The 16,028-nt window shown below is 39.0% G+C and overlaps 1 protein-coding gene across 1 annotated transcript; it reads left to right on the forward strand.

Annotated features, from left to right (window-relative positions):
* The first annotated feature begins 1,524 nt into the window (after positions 1-1,524).
* Positions 1,525-12,896, forward strand: LOC133516598 (uncharacterized). The gene is made up of 18 exons (XM_061849608.1): positions 1,525-2,004; positions 2,309-2,437; positions 3,774-3,904; positions 5,173-5,339; positions 5,890-6,012; positions 6,126-6,197; positions 6,482-6,595; positions 7,101-7,235; positions 7,577-7,765; positions 7,868-7,957; positions 8,079-8,180; positions 8,638-8,755; positions 9,119-9,251; positions 9,568-9,725; positions 10,174-10,413; positions 10,715-10,812; positions 10,934-11,043; positions 12,288-12,896. Exons 1-18 carry the CDS (start codon positions 1,916-1,918, stop codon positions 12,379-12,381), a joined length of 2,292 nt encoding a protein of 763 aa, XP_061705592.1. The 5' UTR covers positions 1,525-1,915; the 3' UTR covers positions 12,382-12,896.
* The last annotated feature ends 3,132 nt before the right edge of the window (positions 12,897-16,028 follow it).

Raw genomic sequence — 16,028 nt, forward strand, 5'->3', positions numbered from 1 at the left:
GTTTGCGCGAGAGAACCTTCCAAAGTGAAAAAAAGTGTGTCCCCCCCCCTGTAACTTCTAAAATAACAGAATGAAAAATCTAAAAAAAATATATGATATACATTACCATGCAAACTTCCACCGAAAATTGTTTTGAACGAGATCTAGTGAGTAGTTTTTTTTTTAATACGTCATAAAATTAAAAAAAAAAATTTTTCATCAAACATATACGTGTAAGGTATGTATGGATAGGTCTTCAAAAATGATAGTTAGGTTCCTAATATCATTTTTTTCTAAACTGAATAGTTTGCGCGAGAGACACTTCCAAAGTGGTAAAATGTGTGTCCAAAGTGGTAAAATGTTGAACAAGATCTAGTAAGAAGATTTTTTTTTAATACGTCTTAAATTGTACGGAACCCTTCATGCGCGAGTCCGACTCGCACTTGGCCGCTTTTTTTTAGTACATAGCATTACATAAAAAATAAAATAAATCTTAAAAACTACGATAAAACTTAAAAGTAATGTTGGACTTAACTAAATTAATTAAAGCTAACATTATTGGGCAACATACTTGGTCAGCAATCATCCCCAGAATGCTGTTTGTGCTGTCCCTGGTTCTACGCAGTAATGAGGCCACTTTCTTCCGTATAATTCCTTCAAAGCCGTCGGTTCGTGCCCCCGCAAACATGGCGGAAGCGCTGCAGAACCTAGGTAGCCCAACCAAGCACCACTCGCAGAGCATTATAAGATTTACGGGTATAGCTGACCCAAAGGCTGCCTGTGTAAAAGGATGAACAAAATGCCTTAAACAGAGTTATCTTAACCGCTTTTGAACATCAGCAAACCTTCGGCCCAGCATGTTCCTACACACAACGCTCTCCGTAACCTCTAACTTTTTACTTACAGCTACCCAAGGCCCACGGGAGCATCATCCTTGACTGATAGGCATTAAGGTTCAGTGAAATGCAGAAACATGCGAGTGAGCCCAAAATGATCTGAATACAATTTAATTGTGTACGGTGTTAGAACGTTGTTGATCATTTTGACTACTTCGCCCGCTTCGTTGCTTCTGTTGCTAATTGTAAGACTAATTGTTAGAGCGTTTTTACAATATCAGATCCGATATCGGATGTAGGTATAATCCTACATCTGCTTCCACAGTATCACAGTATCCTGCAGTATCGGGCATAGGATCCTATAGGTACATCTGATCCAATCAGATGACCATGCATTCGAGAATGTCGGTCCGACGGCTGAAGGGGTTCAGATATGGTTGAAATTGTTGGAAGTGCCTCTTCGTTATCGGATGTCAAATGGTGCCTATGAGAAAAATAGCTGCTAAAGCAGAGACGTTTTCCATATAGATTTACGTACATTCATCCGCCTGTACATCTCTATATGGAAAGCGTCTCTTTTTTAGGTATGTATGTTTTGACTACTCCGCCTTTTTTTGCATTACGACTTATTTAAATCAATGAAGATTCCTTTAAATGAATAAATAAATACAGAAGATCATATAATTTAACGCTCTATTGGCTCTAAGTCACAGAAAAGTACTTGGTTGGTCTAAGTCCTCTAAGTCCAATCAAATATTATAAAATAACATGGCATGTTAACACATTCATTTATTAAATAACGTTTGTATTGCCATCTGCCGTCAACGAAAGTAAATTTTAACCAGTGAAACACACACCTCAACCCACTTTGAAGTAGTAACAGTCTTGCTATTTGCCGATAGGTGGCGCTGTTTTCAAATGATGATAACTAGTAGGTATATCTCTTATTTTAGTTCCATTCAAACGAGAAAAGTTCCTCTATTTGCCGACAGATGTCACTGTTATTAAAAATGTTGGAACCACTGTAGCCGCTGTAGGTGACTTCAATATCGACCAAACTCGGACACAGTATTTGTAAATTTTGTTTTGATGTGATAATAATGTCCGAAGTGTCTTTCAATGATGAATATTCTGAGGGAGGATTGAAGAGTGGCTCAGTGAAGAGCGAATCTGAGGACAGTTTACTTGAGTAAGTATTTGAGACAGTTTACTTGAGTTAGATGAACTAAATTATAATGAAATAAAAAAGTGGGGCATGGTTCGGGTTCAGAGAGTTCTTGGCAGACTTTTCTTTAAAAAATAGACTAGGTACATATGTAAGGTACTCGTAGTACTTGTAATTTTAAGTTTGCAGAATAAGAGTTCTATTGAGTATGCCCCATTCAAAATAATTAAAGGACACTCAATTTTTTGGAGAATAACAATCTTTATTTGTATCCGTTTTCTCGTATATATTGAATAAGTAGAGATATTAGTGATCATTTTAATTTCAGTGAAGATTCAGAGCCAGGGTCTGCACTAGCGCGTCAGCTGCTGGACGCGCTGGCGCCGGCCGCGCTGAGCAAACTGCGTCGCGCGTTCCGCAGAACCAAGGAAAACTCACGATCGCAGGACATTGACAGGTGCTTTATACATTTTGCTTACCCAAGCCCTTCCTTTTTAGGGTTCCGTAGCCAAATGGCAAAAAACGGAACCCTTATAGATTCGTCATGTCCGTCTGTCTGTCCGATTATGTCACAGCCACTTTTTTCCGAAACTATAAGAGCTATACTGTTCAAACTTGGTAAGTAGATGTATTCTATGAACCGCATTAAGATTTTTACACACGTGGGGTATCTATGGATAGGTCTTCAAAAATGATATTGAGGTTTCTAATATCATTTTTTTCTATTTCTGAATAGTTTGCGCGAAAGACACTTCCAAAGTGGAAAAATGTGTCCCCCCCCCTGTAACTTCTAAAATAACAGAATGAAAAATTAAAAAAAAATGTATGATATACATTACCATGCAAACTTCCACCGAAAATTGGTTTGAACGAGATCTAGTAAGCAGTTTTTTTTTATGCGTCATAAATGGTACGGAACCCTTCATGGGCGAGTCCGACTCGCACTTGGCCGCTATTTATGTTAAGGAGAACCAGCTTTAAACTTACAATAGGACAACAATATTAAAACAGAAAGCCAACTACAGGAGCTCACAGGTAGTTAAGTTACAAACTATAAAAAACAAAGTAATACACTTACGCACACACACATGCGTAGAAAGAGAGGAAAATAAAAATACAATTAAATATTTATATAGAAGCCTTATAAATAGATTCTAGGTTCCGGACCCTTAGTTCATTAGCACCCAGAATAACTTGGGTCTCGGAGTTCAACAACTGGATATGACCTTTGACCCTCTTTTTGTATTTTGTTCTTAAGGTGCAGTAGATTCAGAAAATCTTCTTCTTCCTCGCGTTGTCCCGGCATTTTGCCACGGCTCATGGGAGCCTGGGGTCCGCTTGACAACTCAGAAAATAGTTTTATAAAAGTAACAGCGCTTTTTTTTTGGTTCACAATACGGCCGCCATAAATTTAATTAGCAATCTTGAAGCCTTTTTCTAGGGACTTCAGTGATTCGAATCCTGAGTTTTTGACTTTTGGTTGATAGGAAAATATCACTGGGTAAGAATATTGCAAACTCCAGTCCTTAATGCACTCCAGCCTGTGGCTGTCGTCGTCATCTAAAGACCTCTTTTACATAATTTCACTTACACTCCTAGTTGCACAAAGTACTATTGCGTGATGGAGGAACAAATATTTAAGTTGACTGATTGTGTACACATAACTTAACATAAGGTTTTATTTTTTTAAACTTTCTAGTACAAAAGACAGACTTAATACCATAAGGCATTCTTTTTTAGTGAACCGCAGAGAGTCCTTCAGAGCATAATTATAATTAATGCTTCTTCTGCAGACGTGTGGAGGAGGTGATGCGGCTAGCAGCAGCAGAAGAGGGCATCGAGTTCGCCCCCGCACCCCCTCACACCTCGCTGGCCCTGTCCCTTGACCGGGAGGGGTTTATCCAGGCTATTAACAATATTTTCGGTACTTCAATACTTATCGTTACCATGTGGGAAGCATCGAGTTCGCCCCCGCACCTCTCACACCACACTTGCGCTCTCGCTCATCGGGGGAATACCCGCTATTAACAATAACTTTGGTAAACCTTCCTTTAATAGATCGTCATAACTGTCGCAAAGAGCCAAGAGGATCAATTTCAATACTGCACATTAATAGAAACATTGCAATTTCAGCATATTACAATTTACTATTTGTATTTTTTTTTTTTAATTTTTTAATCATCTATTTATTGAAAATAACAATATACATAATGGATATATACAGATGATTACTATAACTAGCTTATATCTAAAATAGGCCCTTGAGGCATTGTACCAAGGATGCTGGCGGCATTTCCTCGTTGTATCGCAATACTGATACGTTGTGCGAGGAAGCCGCCAGCTCTTCGGTCACCAGTTACGTCAAACAGACGTTTCGCGATTTCTCCAAAAAAACTTGTGCGCGCTGGGACCCCATGGACCTAGAGTTTCAACGCCAACTATTTGTATTATAACAACTTAGAATAACCAACGCTTTGTAATGAAAAACCTATCCGGAAGATACCGGCTACTCAACGGGTTCCATTTTTGTTTCTGAAGAAAATACCTACTGTTTAATCGGCGCGACTTGTCTCATTTCGGCTTATTTGGCTCGTGGCTCCTAAAATTAGGGCGATAATGAAAATCGAGGTTTTCCTCCTTTAAATTTCACCCATCGTAATGAAATTTTGTGAACGGAATGAGAAAAAAATTATCATTGTCTGATCGTTTTCGATTCTGTATTCTAGGCCTCTGTTACGGTGCATTTTTTGGCCGTTTTTAGCGTTCTTTCAAGTAACCTTGTTCTTATTAAAACCAGAATATCAAAAAAGCAAAACGTTCAGTCACAGGTAATGGTAATATTGAACTCATATCATGAAATCACTCATCTAGGGCCAAAATCCAGAGAGGAAAATGTCGAGAACGTTTGTATGGAAAAATGAGCACTGATGTTTCCTCTTAAGTGATTATCGCTCGAGACATAATGTTTCGAGGCTAATTATACCTATATAAAATCATATTATAGGTCTATGATTCTTAAGTATGTTAAGTACTCTACATTGTACTTCAAATCCATTTGTATATGTGACTGTTTGTGTTCTAAAAAAATTTTTTTTTTTTATAAAACTTATATACCTATGTAAGAATGACGAGAAGAATGATACCAGCCTACTTATGTAAGACAATGTTATTTAGTTATTTTTGTTAATCCAGGACAGCACAAATATGAGCCGCACGCCAACGCTCTGTTCAATTCGTTGGACGCCTGGGGCGCCGGACGCATCTGGTGGCGCCAGCTTTTGGCGCGTCTGTTGGTCATGGCACCACCCAGATGGACGCCGCCTAAGGACATCACTGTGAAGAAGCTGCAACACTGCAAGGTATTTTACATGAATCCAGATGACTGTCTCTGTTCCGCGCGCTGGACGCTTGGGGCACCGTCCGCGTGTTATGGCGCCAGCTTTTAGGCGTTTGCTGATCGCAGCACGAACCAACTTTTTTTATTGATGTCCACACCCCTTTTCTTTAATAGGTACAGCCGGTAAAGGGCAATGACTGTCGGCCTGATTCGAATAATGGTTAAGACACGCTAAAGATCTTGGAAAGATATTTAAAAGAACGATAACTAAACGACATGTCAAAATTGACGTTTATTTTGATTCCGCTGTGATCCCATTAAGATTATCTACGATATTTCCAACGTTAAAGTGACATTGGTACTATACGACATCCAAACGATATCTAAATGAGAACTTATCAAAACCATAACTTATCGTTGTTGTGTCGTCGTTGTTCTTCGAATTGGGCCGTATGGTTTTTTTTTCTTTCACTTATACATATTCTCTTAAATGCTTATCTTATAAAGTGCCTTTGTATTATACTCATACAATACGGATTGGTTTACTAGTTTAGTACTTTATCATGCTCCAGCGCGAGACGATAGTGAAGTTGGTGACCATCGAAACAACCGAGTCCTTCTGCTACGCTGCGGTAACACGAGGTGGACGTGTGGGCCTCTACGACGGTCGGCTCAAGCTGTTGCACTCCTACGAGGTATTTCTCTTGCGAGTGTATTATTTAGCATTGTCGATAGACTGCTGAATATAGGCTTCTCTAAAGGATTACCGTCATGGTTTTTGAAGAAACTGACAGTTCATTTTTCACAGGTCTTCTACGATCGAACTGGAGTGCGTAAACGCGTCAAAAACTGCTGGATAACTGACGCTATCTACATGAGTGTAAGTGTCCCTTTAACTTATTTGAGACTACCAGCAAGTGCTAACATTGTATATACTAAAAATCAAAGATCAATTTTACCTACAGTCCGCAAGCAAGCTTTGAATAATTGAAACGAACTCCCTCGTTTAAGCCGACCGTTTCTATTCGAAGATCGCGCGCTGACAATTGGTGGTCTATGCTGATAATCATTCATGGGTAGCAGATAGCGGAAATTGGTTGTAAATAGACGAGTTTAACGATGTACTGACTAAGCAAAAGATGAATTGAATTCTCCATTATACAGGATTCTCTCAGCTTCCTTCTCGCCGCCTCTGACCGTAGCCTCGCTGTATACGATGCGTCTACTCTGGCGCATGCTCTCCGCTACTGCATTACTGGATTACCGCATATCCCTACGGTGAGCCCATCATCAGCATTAAGAAGCTTATATCCGCTTCAATGCTGCCCGGCTAGCGAAATTGCGGACTTTACCTTTAGGTTTTCTCATGTTTTTTTAATTTATTTTACCAAATAAAAAAAATCGTATATCAGTTTCGAGAAACTCGTCATTGGCAAGAGCCGGCTTTCGACCGTCAATTTGGAAATCAAAGCCGTACCAAATATTCTCAATAGGCCAGTTCACTTGAAAAAGAATAAGTTTATTTCCAGGCTCCGAAAAAAATCATGTTTTCTTCGTAACATTCCAGGATCGGTCAATACATAAAATGGTCGTGTCGTGTCTTTGCTGTTACAAATGCCACAGCAAATGCTTAGTTGGATAACCCAAGTAGTCTCGTTCCCTTTAAAAGTCCACCCGGATACTAAATGTTGCATACTTAATTTAAACGGAAGTTGAATGATGTTTATTTCAGAACCATCACCTTTTTAAAAGTCAAAAAGTACTCAGAAATTTTATTTTACAGTGCGTGGCGTACTTACCATCTTCCTTGTCTTCCTACGCTGAGCTCGCTCTGGGCACGGCGCGCGGCGACATCGTGCGCGTGCGATTTCGACACTCACTGCCCGCCGCTGACACGGCCACCATCTACTTCTGGAGGGTACACAGTCTAACTACCACTCGTATTAAATGTTAAAGATGACCACTTTTTGGTTTGTTGACATAAATCCTAGAATTTTCCCTGTTTTCAGATACCTATTTGTAAAGTACATAGCATACCATCTGGCTTTAGAGGGTAGGTACCGTATATGTATTTATCATAGCTAAAAGACGTTCAAAGACCACCACAGTTAAGGATGACTAACTACGATTAGTCTGTTAAAAAAATATCATAGTTTTCCTTAGATTCATATACTTCTAGCGGGTACCTACCGTATAATCCTGTCATTTTAGAAACATAGATTGTTTGGTCAGATTATTTGTCAACAAATTCTTTCTCAGGAGATATCCTCCCCACCGCACACCAGCTACATCAGCATTACAACATGGCGACGGGTCCACACACGCGCCGTGCGACGTCTCGGTTATTCTGGAAATGTCGTGTGGTCCTGCTCGCACGACAGTGATGTGAGCGTGAGAGCACGCCATATGCCAGGGAAACTTGACGACTATGTGTTTAAAGTGCAGAGGGTAAATACTTTTAATAGACCTCTAGACATAGTCACATCACAGCGACTGTCTGAAAGTACCTAAATGTTTTCATTCATTCAATGTTCCATCATTTTTGGACAGGGCGTGAGCTGCTTCCACGTGATCCCAGCATTGCACATGCTGGCAACAGGCAGTGCTGACGGAACAGTCCGTCTCTGGGATATCACGCAGGTACATGCATTCCACAGAGTATTCACTTCTCTCATTCTCAATTCTCATCTCAACACACTCTTAAGACTTTCTGTAAAAGAAATCGAATTGTTATGTCGTTTATTCAGTCTTATGTTTGCAGCCGAGCCCATTCGCAAAGCTCCCGTCACCAGGGCGCGCGGCCGTGCTTGACGTCAAAGTCATCGCAGACATGGAGGTGGTTGTCGCCTTCTGTAACAACTGCGTAAGATACATTTGAATTTGTTTGGTTGAAGTTCTGTAATGTTCCTACATAGGGACCCAGCCCTACCGAATGTCCCATGTTGACTTTGAGAGACATGCCTTTATCGTTTACACTTTCACAACACATTTTGTTGTAGATATTTTTTTCAATTTGTCGCATACGACATGTTTTTAATTCTTAGCCATATTTTTTGTAGATTTTTTTTTATATTTGTGGCATACGGCATGTTTTTAATCCTTAGCCATATTTTAAGCAACTTTAACTACCTGCAAGGCCTATCGCAAAATAGATAAGAAAAATTGACTGTTACATATGTAGCGATTTCGAGGTTGGCCTCAGTATTACCTTCAATTCCATTACATTAGGTAAAGCTAAAGGGACACCCTATAATAACTATCTAAACGACAGTGCTTCCTTCTTGCCAATGTCGTATAAACATGTCAATAAACTGTTCCAGTGGCTTCACATCTGGGACCTGAACGAAGAGAGCCTTCTGCAGACAATAAAGATCAAGTTCCCGTTCCTCGGGGTCCTGGGGAAGAAGGTCGAGTTTGGAGCCTACTGCATCCATCCTGGTAACTATTATTATATAATACTAGCTCCTGCCCGCGACTTCGTCTGCCTGGGATGGTGATGGTGATGATTCATCAAAACTATCCTGTTTAAGTCATTTCTCGTGCCTCAATCTCAAACAATCTTCATACTAAATATAGCTTACTGTTTAACCGTAAAGAAGTAACAGACAGACAGTTACTTTCGAATTACTAATATTAAAATATAGTAAGGATAATGTGAATGACAGAAATCTATCTCCGGTTTATCAGACATTTAACATAGGTACCCATAAACTCTATGTTCGGTGAAGTTGAAGATCTATTATTGATGATCACTATCGACGATGACCATGAAAGCTGATTCTTAGTAAATCTACTTTGAAGGTCCAGCACTCAAGAGGACAGTAGCAGCGGAGTCTCCAAGCACCTCAAGAGGGTCTAGCGTAGCGCGCGGCAGCTCCGGGGGCCTGCAACTTTTAGAGGAAGAGGAAGAAGAAATCAAAGATAACAGAGACGTGTAACTTCGTTTGATCGTAAAATTCATGTTACTTATTTAAATAAATTCAATCATGGTTCTTTCAGAGGTTTTATATAGTGCTGTACCATCCGACACCGCGTTTGTCTAGTGGGGTTATGTGTAAACCATTTTGTAGCATAGTCCGTACCATATCGCAAGACCCAAGGAAAAACAGGCCTGGTACAGGTGCACTACATTGCAATTACACTTCGCTCGGTTTTTAATGTCTCGGTGTTTATCAGTGTTTGTCCCCCAATCCCGAAAGTTACTAGTTGACAACTGCAGACCTCTGACTTAATATCTACTTAACTTCCAGAGAGTACTCCCTGTCCCACCGCGCCGCCATAGTAGTGACGTGCTGTGACTGCGTCTGCACTATTCCTCTAACCGAACCCGCAGAGCACCGCCCTCCTCCGGGGGACACTTTGCAAGCCCGCCGTCCGCACGCGTGGGATGTCCCCATGTCGTCCACAGGTAATTTCTACTCCAGGAGATATTTTGCGCACGCTTTGGATGTACTTACCTTCTTCGTCCATAGATAATTACATGGAAAAAGGTACAGCGAGGTGCGAAATTGCTCGGACACATTATGAATGGAATTTGTAACTGAATTGGCCATGCACTTTTGCAGCTAGGTATATATATATATATATATATTGGGAAGGTGGACGGTAGGTATAGAAGACGATCTGATACTCGTAGTAGTAGTATAGTCTGATCAGACCCGCTATACAATGGACAGAAAACTCTTTGCCACCAAGAACTCATTACTATCTTAAAATGTGAGTTTTATATAAGCCAGACTGAGGATGAGGATGTTTTTGGATTATCTCACTCATTAGCATAAAGTCTTCACGTATCCTTCCATATGAATTTATTGTCTTTGTTAACATTTACATGCATTTAAATTGTTTATTTCCAGACACTTCTACACCTCGGCGCCACTCCCTGCGACCTTCACAATCTCTTCAGCCTTCACTCACGCCACGGTCTCGGACTCCAAGGCCCCATGGGGCCCACACGCCACGGTCTCGGACTCCTAGGCCTCTAGGTGCCCATACTCCACGGTCGCGATCGCGGACACCATTTGACAAGCTCCCAGAATTGCCAGTGAAGTTGCCGATTGAAGATCTGGATCTGGAAAAATTGTTGGAAAATGCGGGTGGGTCAGCTTTTACTTTATACTTCATATTGTTTGGAAAGTAACAAAACTTTTTAACTCAGGGAACTGCTAGTTTTGTTATAAATGTTTAAGGAAGTCTTGTTGTAGTAAAATTAAGTCTCTCAAAAGTCTAAGTCGTTTAAAATTGCTATTTGTCTTAATCACACTGACTGATAGACTGCATACTCGTACCAGTTGCGAGTTGGCGTTGCGTTTCCATACAAGTTCTATCTGAGGCGATCTGAGCTAAAAGCAATTCGAATCGAATAAAGAGTTCAATGATGACGTTTCATAATTTCAGGCCTACAGGGTATCCTTGAGAAAGATTTCGTGTTGATGAAGGGACTGAAGCACGATTTGAACATGAAACTAGCTGAAATGGAAGCCAACAGAGAAGCAGTAAGTTAGTAAAATCGATAGAAATATCGGCCGCTATTCTAATAGTAATAAACGCTTAAATCCGAAGAATAGTAGTAATGCTTGAATCCGAAGATCGATTGAATGCTTTTATCATGAACAGATGGCGTCTGCCGTGGCCGCCGGCGCGCCCTACCTCGCGCTTCGCACCTACGAGATGGAGCCGATAGCACCTGTTGATGAAATGACGGACGCGTATGCACGCGCGATGAGGTTACTATGTTTAAATATTTTATACCATATATATTTATTTAAATTTTTATTTACAAACATATTGCATTTTAGAAAACTAGGACATAATACAAGAAAAAACGGCAAATAACAGAAATATATAACCTAGTAACCTATAAAACTTAAAATCTAGATCAAAAATAAATAAAACTAATCTTAAAATAAACAATTAAAAACTATCCCCCTGTGGCATGGCGCCGTAGATGCTGGCAGCATTTCCTCGTTGTATCGCAATAATAAGTATTGCGATACAACGAGGAAATGCCTTTGTGCGAGGAAGCTACCAGGTCTACGATCACCGGTGGTGTCTGCTATTATTTTAGCTAGTTCTATGTTATATTATATTGTTTGATACACTAGCAGCTGGAAGCTGATGCGTGTATATCACTGCACTTGTATTTTTAACGATTAATGTTCAGTTTGTTAATTTTAAGTGTCTGTCATTTATGCTTTAACTCGTTCACTGAAGAAGCAACTATTACTTAACTGCTTCTGGTAATTTATTCCGATTTGTTAGACCTGTACCCCAAAAGCATAAAATTGTTGTAGTAATTCACCGAACCGCATTTCACCTCGATCTCATATTTAATTTTCGCATTGTGTCTCAATAGTTTTTTTTTCTAGTGGCTATAAGTTTTAGTCGCATTTCACCTCGATCGTACATTTAAACATCGCGTTTTGACTCAATCGTTTATTACTTTAGTCGCATTTCACCTCGATATTGTATTGGCGACGTGATTCAACGCAACGTCAACGTCACATAGATAAAATTTTAATGAGTTTGATAGCACTTGAGGCTTAATCCTACAAGTACAAAACGTGTTTAAAAAAAACACTTAATTTTAGTGCAAGCATCAAATTAACGTATCAAGTTAAATAGAGTCCCAAACAAACGTCGATCGCGGCGAAATGCCTCTTCGGTAACATACTACACGAAAAATTAAATACTACAAATTAATTATACTAATGTCAAAGGCTACGGGAAAAAGTGCGTCAAGTAAAAAAATCTAGTGATATCTTTTTCATTCAAGGTGAAATGCGATTCGGTGAATTACTACAACAATTTTATGCTTTTGGGGTACAGGTCTAACAAATCGTTCTTACCATTTACAAATTTTATAACTCTAATGTTCCTAAATTGCATCCCTGAACATTACACACCTAATTTTGTAAACTACTGAATTATGGATATTATTTCTATGTATTCTATATATTTTGTTTGACAGGTTGTTTCCTCCGTCGAGCACGGTGGGCACGCCAACGGGCAGCACGGGTTCGACTCCCCGTCGGGGCCGCAGCCGGACCAGCACCAATGTCTGAAGAACTCTTTATCCACAAACAATTACTGTGATGTCACATAAGTCTAGAACGTACTTATAAAATGTAAGTTTGAAATATGTCCGCTACGGCGCCCCACCTAGTGGATATAAGCCGAAGAGGGCAGCAGCGGAGCTTACGTATATAACCGCAAAGGATCGCTACTTCACACTAGAGGGCGCTGAAATAAATATCAAGTCACTAAGTGCTGAGGAAAAAATACAGATAAAGAAAAAGGACGCGTTTATAGGATTCATTACAGGACATAACAAGCTAAACAAACACCTACAAAATAAGGGCAAAACGGACAGCTCCACGTGCAGAGGGTGCATGGAAGAAGAGGAAACAGCGAAACATATTTTCCTAGACTATAACCAGGTGGAAGTATACAGGAGCAATTCATTACCTAGGGACTCCGTGCACACTAAAGGAGGCAGTTAGCAACCTAATGACACTGCTAGGTTTCGTGGAGGAGCTGGGGTGGTTAGAGTAGCGCTACCTCGTTGTCACGCAAAATAGCCACAATGGTTGTCGATTTGCGGCAAATGCCCATGCAGCATAACTAACTACAGCGACGCGTATAGTAGTGCAAAATATCGAAGCGGCAAAGACAACTAAAATGGTGCTGTACGATGCCACACATACAAAAAATTTACACAAAGTAAAGTCAACTCCATTGTTCTGGTGTTGACTGTAGACTGATAACTAACTAACTAACTAACTATTGTGGCGCAGTGATCCAAAGAGGGTCTTGGCCTCCAAAACGAGAGAACGCCAGCTGTCCCGATCCTGTGCCCTGTGTGTGTGTAGACTGATAATAATCTAAAATATCTATGTAGATCTATAATTAATCTAGATAGTGCTGTGATAAATCACTGCCCCATTGTTCTAATTAAATCGTTAAGGGGCCCACTGGTTCGCAAAACTGACAGGCCAATATCGTCCGGCTGACTGGTAATCAGTGGGCCCCTTTCGGCCCGATTCGAAGAATGAGATACAATAACGATAAGTTCTGATTTAGATAAGTTCTTATTTAAATATCGTGTCTATGTCGTATAATTGACGGCAGCTCGATGTGGGCAACCAATGTCACTTTGACGTTAGAAATATCGTAGATAGATCTTATTGGGATCACAGCGGAATCGAAATAAACGTCAATTTTGACATGTCGTTTAGTTAACGATCTTTTAAAGATCTTTCCAAGATTTTAAACGCGTCTTAATCATTCTTCGAATCGGGCCGTTTATATGTTTACGTTATCATTATCTTCAAACGATTGTACTGGAAAAATCAATAAAAACGAATTAATCGACCAAAGCGTTCGTTTTTTGCTTCTTGCGCATTTCAATAACCGAAACTCGTGAAATTTTTTGACCAGATTATATGATTTAAAATATTTTTTAATAGATCCACATTTTTTTTTCAAAATGTGGATATTGGCATAAAGGACTTAAGCGCCAATAGAGGCGCTTAAGACCATTGTGAGGTCACTTTTATAACGACTTAACGAACTAAGTATTTTTCACTTTTACATTTCCTAAGCTTAACGCGAGGTCCTGTAGGTCACAGAGCTAATAGTTTATTAATTATTTTAATTAGGTAACATATACTAATTGTGATAAGTCGCTCGATTCATTGAACTTATGACATTTATGATCAACCGATAAGATCCTACCTACGGCATGGGATGGCAAATATACAATTTTAAAACTGCGCAGTTTTAAATAATACAAAAGATTTACCGCCTCGTAATTTATGGGCAAAAGCAAAGAAACTGTTATCTTTGTTTACCTCGTTTATGTATATACTATTTGTCTCTATTGTCATCATAGGCATGTAGTTCAAGAAATCTCTTTGTATAATATCCGCAATTATATTGTGAAATAAACTATAATTTTATTTATTTAATAAAAATTAAATGCGGTGCTCTAATGTCCCCATAAAGTAACGTTATTTAAAAATGATTAGAAGATTTATAAATGTTATGTTAGTAAGTTTCTCTACATGACGTCAGCATGTTGCGAGTTCCATGCGACAGGTCAAAGATATCAATTAGAGATACGTATTAAGGTCCTATTAAAATCCTTTTAAGGATATTTATTATTTATATTAATGAAAATATGATTAAATTATGGAGGAAAGTGTTGTTTAGCTTGCTACTCACAGTGAGCCAAGTACAAAAATATATATATATATATATATATATATATATATATATAGCCAGCTCCCGTTATAATTGCATTACAATTTTAATTGCATTTTCTTATATTTCCACCGTAAGTCCATTTCATCTTGAAAAAAGTGGGAAACAAAACAAAACCTACAGGAAAAAAAGGGTAAATTGTTGAAGAGGTGTGTTTTTCAACATTTGAATGGCATTTTTTTTTTTGGAAAATTTGATATGTAGATTGTGATTTGTGGGATTTTTAACATTAAAAAAATATATAGTGTACAAGGCACCACTCTACTTTGTATACTATATGGAATTAAAATCAACATTTGTTTGGTAGCATCGACAATTTTATGGCGCTATTCAGCCATTTGTAAGGCGCATTATATGCCACAAACGACATTTGTATGATCAAAGTACCCGTACAAATGTTGCCATTGTGTACCGATTCCCATATTTATTATACATATAATTCGTACACCATATTACCAGTTAATTAAATCAATCATAAACAAATCAAGACATGTAAAAAACGTGAGATAGGTCTCTCCTGATTGGCCCGCTAAAATCCTTAACGATTTCCGATTTGCCCTAATTTTACAATGAGTTAGACTTATTAGGGCAATTATCACCTAAAGCCTAATTCTTTGAATGTTCAATGTTATCGGAAATTGTAGATATTAAGTTACTTAACACACTAAGGGCCACATGCACCAATCACGAAGCCGGGGTTAACCCGGTTAATCCTGGAGCTACAATGGTTACCAGTACAATTTGACGATGGGTTAACGGTTAACCGGTTAACGCACGGGTTACTGGGATGGTGCAAGTGGCGCTAACATGGGTCTTATTATCTTAGACGCAGCTATAAGATAAAATCAATAATTCTGTTGTCATTTTTGTAATAGCCTTCAAATAATCTTCAATTCTATATTAAATTTGTCTGTGTTATGCATGTTATGAACAACTGTTTAGTTTTAAGTTTTTAATCGTTTACCATGTAAACGTGATAGTGAAATACTGTTAGACCAATGTTAAACTGTACCCCTAGTGTAAATAAATTCGATTTCAAAACGTGACGTACGCGTTTGCGTTTAATCTCATTTTGTATTGGATTTAGAAAGAGCGCGCCAAGCGGGACGTTTTGGAAACTCAAGATCCTATACAAAATGAGACTTAACGCAAACGCGTTCGTCACGTTATGATGTCCATTAAATTTACACTAGGGGTACTGGCCTTTTGATACATACGCGAGCGAACAAACTACGCTCTTATCTAAACTTGACCGATTCTTGCACCTGTTATTGCTTATCCGAATGACCCAGTAACCGAGTTAGTGAGTTATGTAACATTTATTACATAGCTAATTAATCGTTAAGAATAAAATCATGTAAGCGATAAAAAGATAATACGCATTTATCCGACAATGTAGGAGTTAGTAATCAACCAATCAAAGCGCGGGGTTCTCAGGGGGATTGAG

Source organism: Cydia pomonella, chromosome 3 (genome assembly GCF_033807575.1).
Source record: "Cydia pomonella isolate Wapato2018A chromosome 3, ilCydPomo1, whole genome shotgun sequence".
Taxonomy (NCBI): Eukaryota; Metazoa; Arthropoda; class Insecta; order Lepidoptera; family Tortricidae; genus Cydia; species Cydia pomonella.

Bases quoted from the DNA above. Each gene is read 5' to 3' on its own strand.
- LOC133516598 (XM_061849608.1), top strand. From the start codon at position 1,916: ATGTCCGAAGTGTCTTTCAATGATGAATATTCTGAGGGAGGATTGAAG. The intron at 2,438-3,773 runs GTGCTTTATACA...CTTCTTCTGCAG, and splicing joins CGATCGCAGGACATTGACAG to ACGTGTGGAGGAGGTGATGC. The intron at 9,726-10,173 runs GTAATTTCTACT...GTTTATTTCCAG, and splicing joins TGTCCCCATGTCGTCCACAG to ACACTTCTACACCTCGGCGC.